Raw genomic sequence first — 17,438 nt, forward strand, 5'->3', positions numbered from 1 at the left:
TGAACAAAACACTAACTCCAACCCAACTATATTAAAGAGCCAAGAAAAAACAAAAACTAGTGAAGAGATCAGAATAGACAGATATACCTAATTTTTTAGGTTACCAAAAGATTCTTACAAAATATGTCAGATTGGATTTACAAGAATCTCTGATACTCTATATTGTTTTGATGATTGAGTAATGAAACAACTCACGGAGTTTACCAAATTACAAAATAGGTATGGAAAATGTGATGAAAAGATGAATTGATCGTTGTCTAATATAAAATATAAAGCGTTTTAGCTAAAAACACGCTGATTAAAAAAATCTATTTTTTAAAAGTTCAGCCAATCATAAAAGAGATTGCATAATAAAAATAATTATAAAACATTAAAATAATATATAATTTGCATAGAAACTTGAAAACGATTTATATTGGAAAACAAAAAAGTTTTTCCAAAACGCCTTATATTTTAAATTGGAGAGAGTATAATGGAATTTCTTTTGTCAATATATATATATATATTTTTTTTTGATAAACCCTATCGGCTGATCCGGTCAGCCCCGGTAGAAACGCACCGAATTGCTTCAGAGTGGACTTCTCCCCGAAGGACCACCACACTGTCTGTCCCGAGTTTGGAATGCTTTCCGACTAATGCCAGGGGGTAGCCAGATCGTCTGTTACTGGACTACCAGGTAAACTGCTTGGGCTTTTACCTGGATCGAACCTGGGTTAGTTCCTTCAAACCTTTCCCCAATTCTCAACAACCATTGGACCACAACTGTGTGGGCAAAAACTGGGGATTAGGGTTAACTTTTTATAGTGACAGACCCCACCGCAAAACGGCCTCATATCCAGAAAAAATTCCATCTCCGGCCTGGACCTACGGGTTAGTATACACCGCTTGCCCCTACTCGTATGAAGGAATTTTTATTTGGAGAGGCTCAGTACCACCGTGGTGACATAGTGACTTGAACTCAAGAACTCTAACACTCATCTATGAGAAAGAATACCACTAGACCATGGACCCCTCCTCTTCTTTTGTCAATATATTTTTTTTTTTGCTAAAAAGGTAAATATTTTATTGAAAATGAAAACGATATAGGTTTACAACCAAAAAATTATAGATCTAAAGTAATGGTCCCATGGCAAAAAAAAAGCTAAAAACATGGAAGCATAATTCAAACACAAGAACTCAGTCCATCAACTCAACATCAACACTAGGTTAATGGAGTTAGACGAAGTGAAAAACGATTTTGGACGCTCTTCTCGGTTGCTTTGTTGAAGACAAAAGGGCGAAAACAAAGGGCGAAAGCACTTCGTAAAAGCTGAAAATTGCGAATATCATTTGATGCTAAGACAATAACCCGTAAATCAATAATCTAAACATTCTGTTTTTAAAAATTAAAACACGTCTTTACTCTCTCTACCTACACCGTTACATGGCCGAAAGCAATATACAAAACTTGATGGACCTAAAATGTCATCGTTGAACACATGCATATTACGGAGTTCACATCTATATTACAAATTATGGTGGTAAACAAATAAACTTTGTTGTCTGTTTTTTTGTTTTTTTTGGTAAAAGCGCTGTTGTCTATTTATTTAACCTTTTAACGTATTTTCTGTCACTAATACAAATTTAATTACTTTTTTTTTCTAGCTATAATCCCCGTTGACAAAAATGAATATGATCATTATATATATATGCTCTAAATAGCCACCGGCATTGTCTATAATTGTGTTCGTCAATAGAATAAGCATATCCATTTCTTTATGGCTCGTTCGTGGACCAGAAAATCATTTTTCTTTATAGGGTTGTGGAACATTTTAACTATACCTCATTTGATTAATTGGGATAAAATTTGAAACACTTTGCCAGTTGGACCAATATCTCTCATGAAACACCATGATATTAAGAATTTTTACCAACTTTTTACTTCTATCAATAACATTTTTTTGATATGATTTCTATCAAAATATGTTCTATATATTTACCAAAATACACACCTTATGCAAGAGTTATGGTCATAAACTCATAACAAACACGTGTATATACAAAACAAATGTTTAGAGTCAAACAAATTACGAAAAAATGGTTTGATAGATACTAAACTAGTAAAATAACAAAAATGAAATCCAAAAAGAGGTTGAATAAAAGCTCACTGGTAAAAGTCCTAAAGTGTATAGTCGGTCCTTTCAGATGAGTGAAGGTTGTTGTTAAGGAATAGCTAACTACCTCCCACAGTGGTCCTCACTCCTCTGGACGGCACTTTCTTATTTTATCCAAACTTTTTTTTCTTCCCTCCAACTCGAAAATATAAATTAAATAGTACAATTCTATTCTTGTCTAGTGTTATATGCTTATCTCTATATCAATTATCTTTTGAATTAAATAACAATCATAGGATTAAAATGGATCATGATCACTGAAAAGTTGATGAGGATAACATAAACAAATTTCTAATGACGGTTACGATATGCATAGAGTCACTCAGTGACTCGGGCCACAACTTTATTTATTACCCCATCCTTTTTTTTAAGGAATTGTAAGGAAAACAAATCAATCAAGGTGTTGATTTGCTGTAAAAAAAAGTCAACTATTTTTTAAGAATATATCTTTCTAAATTTAAAATATCACTTTGTTTAATGAATAATTGATTTATGCTATATTGCTATGCACATAAGTGAGTTTTCAAGAACTTTAAAGAACAAATTAGTTGGAAGTCAAATTGCGATCAGTGATAACTCGTTCTGTTGGTCGAAGCCAAACTGTATCAGTATGCGTTTTTAGTGCAAAAAATTAGGCATTCTACAAAATTTCGAGATTAGTTTGAGTTTCAATTCATAAACTACCCAATTATCAATTTTTTTTTTTAAATATATTTTTCTTATTCACAAAGTGTATCTATAACAATGTATGAACAAAAAAAAAACAGTGTATGAACAACTAAAACTAGTCAGGCAATAGAGGTAACCTATCGATGCAAGAGGGTGAGTCATTAGACTCGCCGGTGGCACAACCGAACTCGTCAAGCTCTTCCCCGTTCTCTTCTTCAAACTCTCCTTCATCTTCACCATCGTCTCTGTCTTCTTCCGTCCCATAAGGGAGGATCCTTAGATACATCTCATCCCCTCTCCATTTTCTTTCTGATCGTAAATTGTACTTCCTGACTAGCTTTCCTTGAAGAGATACAATCCTAGGTGGCCTCGGGAGTAAATCGGCTGTTTCTTTTTTCGGTACCACTACCCGCTCTATCGCTAATCTCGCTTCCTGCATATAAACGAATAGGTGTAAAGCAATAGTGAACTGTGGTTACTATCAAAGAAATTTTGCCTAGCTCTTTAGTTACCTCTAAGGCGTCCATTTTTTCAGATAGTTTTAGACGATCTTCTGATCCAAACTCTCCGAGTCTGTCTTCGTAATCGGTTAGCAATGCCCGTATCGCCTTGGCCACTTGAATACCTGAGTTAGTCTACAGAAAAAGAGCCTCTTTTGGTATTGGAAGCTGGAACAAGAAAACTTGAAACAAGACATTCTCAGATTTTATTTTTACCTTTGTTACATAAACAGGTATACCGTGAGATGTAGCTAATGATTTAATCCGGGGATTCTTCCTGATCTTCGCTTGCAATGCAAGTAAGGCTTCTGCTTCGCTAATGTCGTCAGTTAACTCTACCGCAGTTTCCATCTCCAGTTGTTTTATTGCTTGAAGAACAGTTGATTCTGCAATCTGGGTGGGAGAAATTGACGAATCTGCGTATTAGTATTTGGATATTAACAGAGATAGCATAAGACTATTAGAAACTGGAGAATCTGCTTAAGTCATTCTCATCTTACCCCATAGATATATAGATACATCAATGTCTCTTGCTCTGAAGATTCTGCTTCAGTTATCTCCTTAGTTGGAATAACTTCAGAGATAATTTCCTCCTTGGCGAGCTTCGAAACATCTAATGTTTCTTCTTCATGTTTCTTATCCACAGTCGTCTCGTCGATGAAAGGTTCCTTTTCCACAATCACTTCCACTCCATGAGACTTTATTTTGCGGATTTCAACGTTTGGTAAGCGACCTTTTAGCCAGGAGATGAGCCAAAAGAAGAAAGTTAACTGAAGCCAGAATCTTAAATTCTTAATATGTTGTTGTATCAAAATATATGCTGCATTTATGTCTATGTCCTCTGCATTTATCAACAGTTCCAACTTAAAAAGACAGAATCTACCTGCGAGAACAGCATCAACAGTTGCTTCAAGACTACGATGAACTCGAACTTCAGTCTTTGAAACTATTTCTGCACCACAGTTAAATGTTGGAGGACCTTTTCTTTCAAGGACAGTCTTCTGGCCACCTCTTCTGGTCGCTTCCTCATCTCCAAGAGTCACACTCTGCCAAAGGTCTCTCCATTATGACTAGTTTTCAGAAAAAGAACTGATCCAGAATTATAGATCATTGAGCGCCTACAATATGATAATACTCAATTCAAATCTGCTACACAGTTCCTGTGCCCTGTCTCTTGGTTTGCTGACATATCGAGGCGCAAGAGATCCATGGGAAATGGCCAACATCATCCCCTTAACTAATTTCTTGAGAAGTACAATGCCATATTGGCAATATTTATGCTAGAATGAGCATTGGTAAAAGATACTCATATATTGTCAAACTAAATCTCCAATAAATATATGGAATCGGGTTTGGACGGTATGCAAACATATCATGTCTAACCTGTACACCTCCAACCAGAAGGTCTAATGAAGGATTCTTAATCAAATTCTCGATAGTGGCTCCATGAGCAGTGGCGACTAACTGAATTCCACGTTCTGCTATTGTACTTGCAGCTATCGCTTCAAGTTTAGTTCCAATCTCATCAATGACAATCACTTGGGGCATATGGTTTTCTACTGCCTCTATCAGCACCTGAAGGTAAAGTAAAATCGAAACACATATAAACCATCTCTCCTGAGTAAGGTCAAACCCACCTCATTAAAAGAAACTAAGCTCAAGCTAAGCTACTAAACCGACCTTGTGTTGTATGTCAGAGTTAGGGACTTGCATCCGCCTAGCATTACCGATCCCTGGATGAGGTATATCACCATCACCACCAATCTCATTGGAAGTATCAACAATCATTACTCTCTTCTCATAGTCATTTCCTAGCATTCGTGCTACCTCCCTTAATTAGCAAAATGATGACTACATATCAAATCCATGATCTAAAGGAACTATGAGCAAGCTGATCGATATAGGAAGAAACTAACACAAACCTAATCATTGTAGTTTTCCCCACACCTGGAGGACCAATAAGCAACAATGAGTTCCCATCTTGAACAAGATCACGCAGCAAATTAGCGCTTCCTCTAACAGATCGACCAACACGGCAAGTTAATCCAATAATTTCTCCTTTCCGATTCCTTATCGCACTAATCCGATGCAACGTCCGGCTGATTCCAGCTCGATTATCATTAGTAAACTCACCAACCTGAGCATTTGTCACTTTCATGGTGTCTTATTAAGCAGCTACTATAGATGTTTCGTCAAACGAAAATTTCAACAGAGAAGAACACTCACCAACCTGAGAAACAGCGAATTCCAGATCTTTAACGCTAACAGCTTCGTCGGAGATAACAGAATCACCAGAAGGGAATCGCGCCAGAGGTTTACGACCTAAATCCAACACTATCTCTATGAGTTCACTAATTTCAGGGTGCTTCTCTAGTGTCCGACGTATCTCCTCCGGTACCAGTGCCAACAGACGGCGTAATTCGTCATCGAAGTGGTCCTCGTCTTCTAATTCCGGAACTGGAGACGAAGATGCCGAAATAGCAACAACTCCAGGTGAAGAAGACGAAACGAGAAGGAATTTAGTGTGGAAGAGGTGGTGAAAGAGAAGAGACGATCGACATCGGAGCTTGAGGAAGCTCAAGCTTCGTTCATGACGCAAGAGCGTTAATGGAGGAACATGATTACTCAGTGATAAGCTCAGCATATTCCTCCTCACCTGAATTGTTTTTTTTTTTGTTCGAGATTTATATATGAACCCATTCGCCAACCTCGTGGACAAATCAGAACGAGACACGTCAGCGAACAATTCTGACGTCATGCTTAACAAGCAAATTTATCCCACCAACATAATAAATAGTAGCAAGCAAGCAAGCATAGAAAAGTTTTGTTTTTGATTTTGATCATACACAACGAGAAACAAGACTTTTAAGAAGCTTCATCCATTGTACTTAGAGGCTATTACTGTGTATCCAGTGCAAGATCGCGCCAAGTTTCTGCATCTGCTTGCTGATTTTCTTGATCTGAAACAATCACAATGTGAGGGATTATATTAGTCGAGCAAGCTATATGGATTATCATACTTATCTTGGAAGAGAAAGTCCTAAAAGCTCAAAAACTCCTTGAAAAAAGCTCACAATTTAGTTTTGTGGCTTCCTTGTGACATTTTGAGATCTCAACATGGGTGTTTAATATCTTGGATCACATATGAATCACAAGTGTGAATTCAAAGCTAGCAGTTTTAAGAGACAGACAACTATGTTCGAAAGACTTTAGAGCTATGGAAGCAAATAGCTATGTAAAGGAAAACAAAACAAAAAGACATACTGGTTTCTTCAGTATCATCAGTCCTAACAACAAGCACTGGAGGCAATGGAAGATCTGCAACAACAACACAACAATAATTTCTTATGAAATGAACAAAAGGAAACACAATGATCTTGAGGTATAATGTGGGAAGAAGAAAAAAAATGGTTATACCATCATCAGGCAAAGTGTCCCTCATCCACTCCTCGTCCACAATGTCTATAAGCATACCAAGACTTACTTCCGCCATATTCGAAAAACTGGAGCTTGAAATCCCTCAAATTACTAATGTAATCATCCAATAAGTAAACAGATATACAAATATCAGAAAAATAGTGAAGAAATTTGGATTGTTAAAGTACAAAGTCAATTCCCTTGTCGTTGTACAATAGCAAAACAATAGAACAGAATTGGGACTTTTGATATCCACAAGTTTGAATTTTGGGAAAGTGACAGTATCTGACAGACAGAATATGGCTCAATAACCTATATATGAATATCTGAAACAATCTACAGACTAGGTTTTCACTGAGGAATTACGACGAGCAGTTGGTGAACAATCTAGTAAAGAGACCAAATATGAAATCTTAACACAACTCAAAAGCCAATTCTTAATAAACAGATAAGATTCTCTAAGGAAAAAACCTAACTTGAATCGAATTAGTAAGAGATTCACCTGGTAGAGACGATGCAGCCGTACTCACAACTTCTAGCTTATAAAAAAGTCAGCTTTTTTTTTTTTTTGGTCATAAATGATAAATATTAAAATTACAGTAACCTTCTAGTTTACCTAGAGGTATTCAAAAGGCTGATGTTTTAGGGTATCTTTAATCCAGCTTAAGCCGGCCACCACAGCGACCGCCGATTACCGGATCGTCTCTGTTATTGCGTGCTTCTTTCAGGTAAAGTTGATTACTTCAATGTCTTCCGCAATGCTTTTCTTTGATCTAGTAAAGTAATTTTGTGATTTTCGTTTCCTACGTCGCGATTCCTGTGTAAACTAGTAATTGGTGGTGAAGAGGGTTTCTGTAGAAATTTGAGAGCTTTATGTTGACTTCAATTTGTGAATTGGGATAATCTTCTTAATTTTGTACTACTAATAAATTAGGTGTCTCAAGTAAGCAATGAGTTCTTCACCGTCGTTGGAGATTTTAGGTACATATCTTCTGAAACTCAATTTTATTCTTGGGTTATGTTTAGTCTCTCTTTTCTCTAAAGTCACTTTTCTTCTAGTTAGAGAAGCTGAAGGTTTCACTGTGTGGAGTGGTCCTCCATTCACTAATGGCCAGCCCACTCTCAAGCTTGAACGAGTTTCCTGTTCCAACACTAAGTTCAGTGTTGATGGATCCAAGTTAATGGCGATGAAGTCAGATGGAATTATTAGTATCTATGATGCCACCAGCTTGACTGTAGTGCGGTCGTTCCCTATAGCAAATGTTACGGCTGCTGAGCTATCTCCATGTGGGACTTATCTTCAGACTTTTCAAAAACCCACTACTCCACAGGAGAAAAACGTCTCCATTTGGAATATTGAGACTGGGGATCTAGCACATAGTCATTACCAGAAATCCATTACTAAAGCCTCGTGGTAAGTAGTTCTCAGTGCTTAATTGCCAGTATATATGATGCATGAATATAATGGCGTGGTTGCTCTATAGGCCATCAATTCGCTTCTGTCTTGATGAATCTTCTGCATGCCGGTTAGCTACAAATGAGATCCAATTCTTTGACCCGAAAGATTTCTCAAAAGGAATAACATCCCGGATCAGAGTTCCTGGGGTTGCTGCATTTGAGCTTTCTAAAACGCCAGCTTCCCATGTTGCTGTGTTTGTTCCAGAATCAAAGGTGCTTTTCATTGCTTGGGCTATCGCATTCTACTTTCAAATAGCCAAAAAACATCTTTTCTTCTATATGCTAAATCTGTTACTGTCTTCTCATTCAAAAAGTTGTCTATTTTTCATCCTGAAGTTGCAGACTCATCATGTGCATAATTGTTTCCTCTATAGACAAGCAACTCTGATATGTCAATTCATTCATATATAGGGGAGTCCAGGCAGTGTCCAGATATTTGGATGTGGGGAAGAATTGCAGAGTCAGCCAAGTGCTCGACGTAGCTTTTTCCGATGTTCTTCTGTGCAGTTTAGCTGGAACCATGGTTCCACTGGACTCCTAGTGGTTGTACAATCAGATGTTGACAAGACCAACCAAAGTTACTATGGGGAAACGAAGCTACACTACCTTACAATAGACGGCACACATGAGGGCCTTGTTCCATTAGGTAAGTCCTAAGTTCTAACATTTATGTATCTGATGTTGTGATTGTTGATTGTACTGACTCTTTGGTACTTTAACAGGTAAAGAAGGACCAGTTCATGATGTTCAGTGGTCCTTTTCAGGCTCAGAGTTTGCAGTTGTATATGGCTGTATCCTTTTTCTATCAGCTATAACGACTACGAGTTCATTTAGGAATAATGTTTATCAGTTGACATGTTAATATCTTTGTGTTCTTGTTAAGATGTTATTTTGCTTTGCATCTATGTACTCCTTCCTTCTGGCATTGCTTTCTTCGTACGTTGTTTTTCCTCAACTCTGACTTCAGTTATGCCTGCTTGTGTGACAATCTTTGACAAGAATTGCAAACCCTTGATGGAAATTGGCGAAGGTCCTTATAACACTCTTCGATGGAACCCAAAAGGGAGAGGTATGTTTCTCTTCTTCATCCCTGTTTTCTGTTATCTTCTCGTTTTTGTTTCTTTTTAAACAGAGGATATGTATACATACCTGTTTTTGTAACTTTAAATCAATGTTCCACAGTTTTATGTGTGGCTGGATTTGGTAACTTGCCTGGTGATATGGTAAATAACGTTCCCTTGTGTTGTTCATATTTTTCAATTTTCGGGTGACAATAAGTCAGCAATTTACATTTTATTTTCAAAACGATCCTTTCTAAATTGTTATATTTCAGGCCTTCTGGGATGTTGTCAACAAGAAGCAGCTAGGAAGTAATAAAGCCGAGTGGTCTGTGACAAGTGAATGGTCTCCAGATGGGCGTTATTTCTTGACTGCCTCAACTGCACCAAGACGTCAAATTGACAATGGGTATGTTAAATACTTATTGGCACATAATTGAGTTTGGTTTCTTATTCAAACAGATCGAGTGATACAATGAATGCTGTGCCTCTTGCATCAACTGTTTGTTTTCATACCCGCCTATTTTAGTACATATCTTTTGACTTATGAACTATCCAGTTTTAAGATGTCAAAGTTGTGTTTTATATTCTTCGTCTTTGTCCTGACTGAAGGATGAAAATCTTCAACTACGACGGAAAGCGTTACTTTAAGAAGATGTTTGAGAGGCTGTATCAGGTGTGTGTCTCTTAAACAGCTTTGAAAAGCATACATTAATTATTAATTGTCTTACTGGAGTGCCATGATTTTTTCCTGCAGGCTGAGTGGAAACCAGAGTCTCCAGACAGGTTCGGTGATATCAGTGAACTTATCAAGTCAGTTGAATCATTGAAACTCGGCGAGGGCAAATCGCAAGGTCGGAAATTCTTGGTTTAAATACTTGAAACTGTCTCTGATTATGAGAAATCTCTGTAAACTTATCATGTTATTTAAACGATTTCTACTTATCTACCTTAGGACAAGGATCAGCTCAGAAGAAAGCTATTGCTCCCAACCCTATTGCACAAAAACCGGCTGCATATCGACCTCCGCATGCTAAGCATGCAGCTGCTGTTCAAGCCGAGGTAACTCGAGAACTTTTCTATAATCTCCAGTGATATCAAATTACTAATTATTAACCCACACAGTCATGATTCTGAATTTCTGATTCATACTTGAGCTCTTAAATATGCTTGTCCATACCATAACCATATCGCCAATGGGAGGTTTTGGGTTTAAATATTCACTGTTACTACTGTTTTCGATACATTTGGCATCACATATCAATATGTCCCTGATAGTTTTCATTATTTGAAATTGCAGTTGCTTGGAGTAAGCACAGCAGGGTAAGTCTCTATCTTGCAGTACATACATAAATCTCAAAAACTGTCGCTCATATGTTGATGGATGCTCCTCTGGTGTTAATACAGAGAGATGAGCAAGAACGCTCTTAAAAACAAGAAGAAGAGGGAGAAGAAGAAAGCAGCCGAGGCTGCTGCTGCTTCTGGAGCTAACGCCTGATTGAAGAAGTCACCACTCCTATATCAAATTCAATGGCGATCACAGTTTTGAGATTCCTTTGATGGTAATAAAGATTCTATAGAAGAGGCAGAAAGCATTATGTAAACAGTTGCTTTTCTTTTTGTCAAACATTTTTGTTGTCAGTTGTTAACCGCCAAAATCAGAAGAAAGGAGCCGAAATTTTAGCAGGTTAAAAGTGAAAACTCGAAAGAAAAAAAAAAGGGTCTCTACTTCATTCACAATGATTTTGTGTTATGCTTAAACTTAATACAAATTTATTGACTCAGCATAATATGTTGCACGTATAGCAAACGATCAAATCATAAAGAACAATGTTACTCCAATTAATCTGCCGTGAAACCGTAAAATTTCACTGTTTATACAACTCTAGATTCTAGAAGACTCATGCTTGTTTATCTACTTGGCACACATGCATGCATAGTCAACATAACACATACACATACATAAACACGTACACGACCAGGGCCGGCCTATGGGTAAAGCCCATGAAGCAAGGGCTTTAGACATCAAATAATTATAAGTAGTTTTAGAAGCATCAATTTTTAAAATGTTACTATGGTCTAGTGGTTAGATTGAAGTCTTTTGTTGTACAGGTCACGGTTTCGAATCTCATACACGTTAAAACTTGTATTGTATTATATATCCCGAACCTAAAGGTTCGTCCAAAAAATACTCACCAAGAGAAGATAAGAAAGCAGCACGAACACCAACTCTAAGAAAAACAATGAAGTTATGGTTAAGTAATTGCATGCAATTTAAAGCTACGTGTCCTGCTTAAGACACTCAAGTCTCACATCTGTCCCTTTTTACTTCGACTTCGCTTCTTTTGGCTTCTTTTAAACTCTCTCTTCCCACTTCTATCTTTCTTCATACTTTCTTGTTTGATCATATGGCAACATCAGCTCGTAGAGCATACGGTTTCGGTAGAGCCGATGAGGCTACACACCCTGACTCCATTAGAGCAACTTTAGCTGAGTTCCTCTCCACTTTTGTCTTCGTCTTTGCAGCTGAAGGCTCTATTCTCTCCCTCGGTTCGTACATGCACCGTTCTGACTCTGTACTTGAGTCTTTGCATATGTGATATGACTTCTCAGAGCTGTCTTTTTTTTTCTCCTCCTCAGATAAGTTGTATTGGGACCATGCGGCTCATGCGGGGACAAACACACCAGGAGGACTGATTTTAGTGGCCTTGGCTCATGCGTTTGCTCTGTTTGCTGCTGTTTCAGCAGCCATCAATGTCTCGGGTGGACACGTAAACCCGGCAGTCACTTTTGGTGCTCTTATTGGAGGCAGACTCTCAGCGATCCGTGCCATCTACTATTGGGTCGCTCAGCTTCTTGGAGCCATCCTCGCTTGTCTCTTGTTAAGACTCGCAACAAACGGCATGGTAACACTAATTAACTTCATATATATGTGGGCTTGTATTTTGTGTTGCAATGTTTTTTGTTATCTTATATGATTATATCTCAAGTAAGATGGAGCCTACAGTATTATTGTATTAATTAATACAGGGTTATGATCTAACTCACTCGCAGTAGAATGACTTAAAAAGAGTTTGTGTTCATGCAGAGACCAGTTGGTTTCCGTGTAGCATCAGGTGTTGGAGCGGTTAATGGACTTGTATTAGAGATCATTTTAACATTTGGCTTAGTGTACGTCGTGTATTCGACTTTGATTGATCCAAAGCGTGGAAGCCTCGGGATCATAGCACCACTTGCAATCGGACTCATAGTTGGGGCAAACATCTTAGTAGGTGGACCATTTTCTGGTGCTTCGATGAATCCAGCTAGAGCCTTTGGTCCAGCATTGGTGGGATGGAGATGGCATGACCACTGGATCTACTGGGTCGGGCCATTCATCGGTAGTGCTTTAGCCGCTCTTATATATGAGTACATGGTCATACCCACCGAACCACCTACCCACCACACACATGGTGTACACCAGCCCTTGGCTCCTGAAGATTACTAGATGGAACTTTCCTCATTTCACCACTGCTTTTGTTAGTTGTTCAAGCTCACTTTGTCTGTATGATGAAATCACTTGCATAGATACTTTGTTTTGATGCTACTCTTTGTTTGTTGTAATAATAAGAATAAAGAAGGATTTCGCAAATGCTCCATCATTTTACCCAAATATATGAATACAAGTACCAATACCCTATAATCTAAATCTATTGACTTCCATTCTTCTGTCTATCAGTTTTTTCTTTGTCTGAAACCTGAAAAAGAAAAAGAAAAAAAAAAAAGCTTCTTCTCCTTGTTCTAAACCCTGTGTCAAGGTCCTCTCATCTTTTCAACAATTTGTCTACTTTTTTCCTCAACGTGACGTTTCTTCTCTTCAAACTTCTCTCCCACTTTCTTCCTAAAATCGAACATCCTCGCCTTTGCTGTCCCCATTCTCTTTCCTTTCGAATTTGAATCATCCTCTTCGCTCGAAACAGTCGACCTAGACGGTGATTGAAGTATACCAGGATTAATATCTCCCGCACTGCCTCCTCGCGCTATCGTATCATGCTTTTCGCTGCTTTCCAGCAGCGGTGTCTTGAGTTCTTCCAAGGATTTGTCACTCTCTACTATAAGACCTGTGGAATTAGCTGATGGTGTAGTGTCAGCAGACACAGATTCTTCCTCAATTCTAGGCTTCTGCGGGACGATGGCAGTTTTCTGCATTTGTTCAGAAGTCGGTGGTTTGTCAGCTTTAGATTTCGCTTCTGCAGCTTCGAAGCTATCGTGATCACTGGTCGAGTCTTGATTCAGCCACATGAATGGAGCGACATTGCGTTCGACCCAATCATCCCTTTCAGCAGTCATCCAAGGAATGGTAATGCTTTCACAATTGGGAAGCACCATGACGTCTCGTATCGCCGTCTGCAGAATTTGTTTTTGTCTTGTGGTTAGTTCAAATTCCTTCAGAAACAAGAAAAAAAAAAAAGCAACAGCTTACCTTGAACCGGTTGACCAAGAACATAGCAACATGGCTGTTTGTGATTTTGTGGTCACCAACAGAAGAGGCAAGGTTGAATTCAATATCGGGCATGCTTGTGAAGCCAAACCACAGTTGATCAGATGGAGGCGGCTTCATGTGTACACACAGTGTCCCTCGAAGCGAAGACACCCCTATAGACAAAGTAATTGGGACCTGCAGTTTTAAAGATAGAGATAGGCTAAGATACTACAAGAGCTAAGAAAAAGGTGTTCCTAATTCTGCTTGCAGATCCTATTAATCACGCCACAATCAGAGCTCGTGAAGCTTGGGCACTGGGGGAACCAAGAGCGCAACAAGCAACAAAACTGTCTTCTAAACATAACAGAAAAACGAAGATCAACCTGGGAAACTTGTTCAGCGATGTTCTTCAGAATAGACTTCCACTTGGATCCATTGCTCGAACCTGCTTTTGTACCTTTTGGACCCTTGGATTCATCTGCACAGATAAAAATAAATATAATTTCTCATCCTTAGTCTAATGCTTCTAAGCATTATGCAAAATCAAAAGCAAGATGATTAGATGAATACATAAACCAATCAGCAAATACCGTACTAACCAGCTTTATCGGTTCCACCACTTTTCACATCTTGTGCATCAGCAGTTCCACCGGGGACATTTAATTGCTTTTCAAAATCTACAAGATCTTCAAGGAGATCTGGTGGAACACCCCCAGCAGAATTTGGCTGCAACTTTCCCTCAGCTATGCCTTTCTCCAGATCTTCTTCTCGCGCATCAACCCGAGTTTCAACTTCAAGTCCCGCACCACCAGTGTATTCAATATCTATTTCGAATGCCCATACACCATTCATCTCCATTGGAAGAATTCTTGTACCGTGTATATAAGGCGGGAGATTTCCAATGTCCACATCACAGCAGATTAAATCACCTATGTAGCTGGGAACTCTCATGTTGGACATTATCCGCTGTTTAACCAAAAAAATAGTCAGATAAAAAATAAACGCAACCAATATCCTGATATAGTGAAGCTTTCATATACAAGGAACAGACCTGGATTCGTTCGCGCACGAAATTCTTCAGCACTGTGTTCTGTTTGACATCAAAAAACAGCCGAGAAATTAGTACGTTCAATGCCAATGTTCCTTCATCAAAAGACTTGTCTTCTGAATCTACATCCGATGCATGACTGCTATGGCTCCAGGTACGTGAGAAAATTTGGACATCGGTTTCCTCAGGGATGTTATCTTGCATCTTCCTTGCTGGGGTACTCCTTCCAGAGCTACCAGTAGATTGTGAATCTTGGTAAGAACGGGTTGAAGTTTTCTTGTCTTCACGTACAGACGGGGGCAAATTCACTTTAGTTGAGCACTTTTTTGAAAATTTCTTCCAGAATAGACGAACCTTTGATGAAGGACCATCCGCTTTAAGCCCCTTGTCCAATGACTCAAAACTAAACCCAGCTGATGGTTTCATAAAAGAAGGATAGGCAGCATTAAGGGAAGCCAGATAGTTACGGAAATCCTCTTTCAATTTGGTGGACCAAATAAACCTTTCCTGATTCTCGCAAGCAGCAAGACGAAGAGCTTTACACCATGACTCCTTCTCCCAAGAAGTCTCTAAGAAAATGTAAAACACTCGGTTTCCCTTGTACAAGACCGAAGTTTTGCTTTCTACTTGTATAGGGAATCTTTTAGCCCTAAGAAAACATAAAACAAAGGGATATGAATAAGAAACTTGAGACATATTCGAAAACGGATCCGCGAAAAACACTTATTACCATTTCCTAGTGGGTCCAGAGCCTGAAACAGCGTGAACGAAGCAACCTTTCAAAGTAATAGGAGTCTGAGTGCCATCTAATGAATCTGACAAGAAGAGCTTATGGTCTTTGATACGAGCAAATCTCCTAACTGGATGTACCTCCAAGAGATCAACTCTCTTCTTCTTTTGCTCTGTTGGTAATTTCTCCTTCATCCAATCTTTTACATTTTCATCTAATTCCAAAATCCAGATCACTCCCTGAGATATTAGATCAAATGCATCAAGACATGTTCCATTTTCAGATTATCTAAAAATAGAGAAAATCATCAAAATTGCCACAAAACCAATTACCACCAGATTCTTCTAATTCCCACTCACATTTCTCTACCTACTTCAATCCTTAGTTATCCAACTAAATTAGGGTTTCGTTAAGATAACCAATGCAAGAAACTCAATGCTCAATTCGGAACTAAGAAGAAGAAAGCAGAAAACTTTAAAACCCAGGAGGTTCACAAAATCGATGACCACCTGTTTGTTGAGACTAAAATCAATGGACTGGCGAGGATCGAAATTCTTAAAGTTTGAATCAGAACTCGAATTCGATTCCTGACGATCTCTCTTCCGATTCAATCGCTTCAGAATATACAAAAACCCTATAACTTCCGCCGTAACGATCGCAAGAATCCCCAGTAGAATTCCAGATAAGAACGCGAACCCCGCAAACGAAACCATCGCCACAAGTTTCTCACTAGTGTGGAGGAAAAACACAGAAGATTTCTTGCCAAGGAATCAAGAAGAGAAGAAAACGCGTAATGTTGTATTAGTTGTTCATGTCACTGGGAAGAAGAAGAAGAAGGAAATAGAAAGACAGAAGAAACGACGACCAAATAAATATATTAATTTGATTGATAACTCGCAATTCCAACCAAATAAATTTTTTTTTTTTTTTTTTTTTTGGAAAAACAAAACATTATTTTCTGAAGAAGAGTATCCAGCTAACAAAAAAGCGAATCTTTATATCTTCAAAATAAATAAAAGGAAAACAAATACTCCTAATATATAGAGAAAATTTGAATCAGAAAAGAAAGAAAGAAAACATTAGAAAAGCAACCATAAATGGAGAAGTTGACTACTTGGAAGTTGGAACAAAAAAAAAACACAACTTTTTATCTCTTAAAATATTAATATGAAATCGGATTTTTTTGTTTACTGATTTGATTTTATGATTGAATTTATGTTATTATTTTAATTTGGATCATAATTTAGATTTTATTACCTATAGAGTATATACATGACAATCTACATAAATTCATTTCAAATCTCTAAAGACATGAATATTTCAAAAATCTACCACAGTGTTTTATAGGTTGGAGTTTTGGTTATACTCAAAATTAGATCAAAATTTTGTGTATTGTATTTAAATTTACTTACATGTAATTTCATACACAACTAGCATTAATTATTCCGATTGTCTATATAATTGGTACACCAATCGGAAACGAAAATTTTCCTTTTCCTTCCTACACAGACTACACCAACATTTTGGAAGAGAAAAATCTGCTATCTCAAATAGGTCATACATTTTCATATCATAATTTTTTTCTTACTCTTTTAGAAATTCACTAATTTCTAGAATATAAAAATAATTTCATCATGAAAAGAATAAAAAGAGTTTCTTACCTGTTTTCAAGAGTAAAATATCAGCCAGATATAGCAAAACAATTTTGTTGAGAAAGTACTGTTTTAATTTGACATAATTCTTTGAAATTTCGACTTGTTTTTTAATACATGAGTCAGAAGATATCAGTTCTCAAGTCAAAAAATTTAAGCTAAAATATTAGTTATTGAAAGAACGTAGAAAAAGAAAAGTAATCCAAGAAATGTTACTAAGTGACTATGGTAATGACAAAGTATCGTCATCATATTGAAAACAAAGAACAAGGACATATCAAATCTATCAAA

The 17,438-nt window shown here is 37.7% G+C and overlaps 5 protein-coding genes across 7 annotated transcripts; 2 read left to right on the forward strand and 3 right to left on the reverse strand.

Moving 5' to 3' along the window:
• Positions 1 to 2,799: 2,799 nt before the first annotated feature.
• LOC9323539 (uncharacterized protein ycf45) lies at positions 2,800 to 6,103 on the reverse strand. 2 transcript variants are annotated; one of them, XM_002888864.2, is made up of 9 exons: positions 5,553 to 6,103; positions 5,245 to 5,459; positions 5,003 to 5,153; positions 4,706 to 4,897; positions 4,206 to 4,368; positions 3,823 to 4,055; positions 3,539 to 3,715; positions 3,335 to 3,457; positions 2,800 to 3,255 (listed from the first exon to the last, which is right to left on the reverse strand). In XM_002888864.2, the coding sequence occupies exons 1-9, from the start codon at positions 6,078 to 6,080 to the stop codon at positions 2,938 to 2,940; spliced, it is 2,100 nt and encodes a 699-aa protein (XP_002888910.2). In that variant the 5' UTR covers positions 6,081 to 6,103; the 3' UTR covers positions 2,800 to 2,937. The 2 variants fall into 2 exon arrangements, with proteins under 2 accessions (XP_002888910.2, XP_020890505.1); XM_021034846.1 differs by having other exon boundaries at positions 2,835 to 3,255; positions 5,549 to 5,968.
• On the reverse strand, positions 6,058 to 7,322 carry LOC9324974 (anaphase-promoting complex subunit 13). 2 transcript variants are annotated; one of them, XM_021034848.1, is made up of 4 exons: positions 7,242 to 7,322; positions 6,740 to 6,850; positions 6,587 to 6,640; positions 6,058 to 6,282 (listed from the first exon to the last, which is right to left on the reverse strand). In XM_021034848.1, exons 2-4 carry the CDS (start codon positions 6,813 to 6,815, stop codon positions 6,221 to 6,223), a joined length of 192 nt encoding a protein of 63 aa, XP_020890507.1. In that variant the 5' UTR covers positions 6,816 to 6,850; positions 7,242 to 7,322; the 3' UTR covers positions 6,058 to 6,220. The 2 variants fall into 2 exon arrangements, with proteins under 2 accessions (XP_020890507.1, XP_020890508.1); XM_021034849.1 differs by having other exon boundaries at positions 7,216 to 7,282.
• Positions 7,323 to 7,339: 17 nt separating this feature from the next.
• On the forward strand, positions 7,340 to 10,956 carry LOC9324975 (eukaryotic translation initiation factor 2A). The gene is made up of 14 exons (XM_021034847.1): positions 7,340 to 7,467; positions 7,674 to 7,720; positions 7,799 to 8,153; positions 8,224 to 8,410; positions 8,609 to 8,843; positions 8,920 to 8,988; positions 9,165 to 9,266; positions 9,380 to 9,420; positions 9,531 to 9,664; positions 9,868 to 9,931; positions 10,013 to 10,109; positions 10,211 to 10,317; positions 10,556 to 10,578; positions 10,663 to 10,956. Exons 2-14 carry the CDS (start codon positions 7,690 to 7,692, stop codon positions 10,751 to 10,753), a joined length of 1,536 nt encoding a protein of 511 aa, XP_020890506.1. The 5' UTR covers positions 7,340 to 7,467; positions 7,674 to 7,689; the 3' UTR covers positions 10,754 to 10,956.
• Positions 10,957 to 11,455: 499 nt separating this feature from the next.
• LOC9323540 (aquaporin TIP3-1) lies at positions 11,456 to 12,891 on the forward strand. Its single transcript, XM_021034918.1, has 3 exons — positions 11,456 to 11,805; positions 11,896 to 12,161; positions 12,344 to 12,891. The coding sequence occupies exons 1-3, from the start codon at positions 11,664 to 11,666 to the stop codon at positions 12,740 to 12,742; spliced, it is 807 nt and encodes a 268-aa protein (XP_020890577.1). The 5' UTR covers positions 11,456 to 11,663; the 3' UTR covers positions 12,743 to 12,891.
• On the reverse strand, positions 12,876 to 16,389 carry LOC9323541 (testis-expressed protein 2). Its single transcript, XM_002888866.2, has 7 exons — positions 16,005 to 16,389; positions 15,496 to 15,734; positions 14,769 to 15,414; positions 14,317 to 14,683; positions 14,101 to 14,195; positions 13,718 to 13,912; positions 12,876 to 13,641 (listed from the first exon to the last, which is right to left on the reverse strand). The coding sequence occupies exons 1-7, from the start codon at positions 16,206 to 16,208 to the stop codon at positions 13,048 to 13,050; spliced, it is 2,340 nt and encodes a 779-aa protein (XP_002888912.1). The 5' UTR covers positions 16,209 to 16,389; the 3' UTR covers positions 12,876 to 13,047.
• Positions 16,390 to 17,438: the final 1,049 nt, after the last annotated feature.

This window comes from Arabidopsis lyrata (genome assembly GCF_000004255.2).
Source record: "Arabidopsis lyrata subsp. lyrata unplaced genomic scaffold ARALYscaffold_2, whole genome shotgun sequence".
Taxonomy (NCBI): Eukaryota; Viridiplantae; Streptophyta; class Magnoliopsida; order Brassicales; family Brassicaceae; genus Arabidopsis; species Arabidopsis lyrata.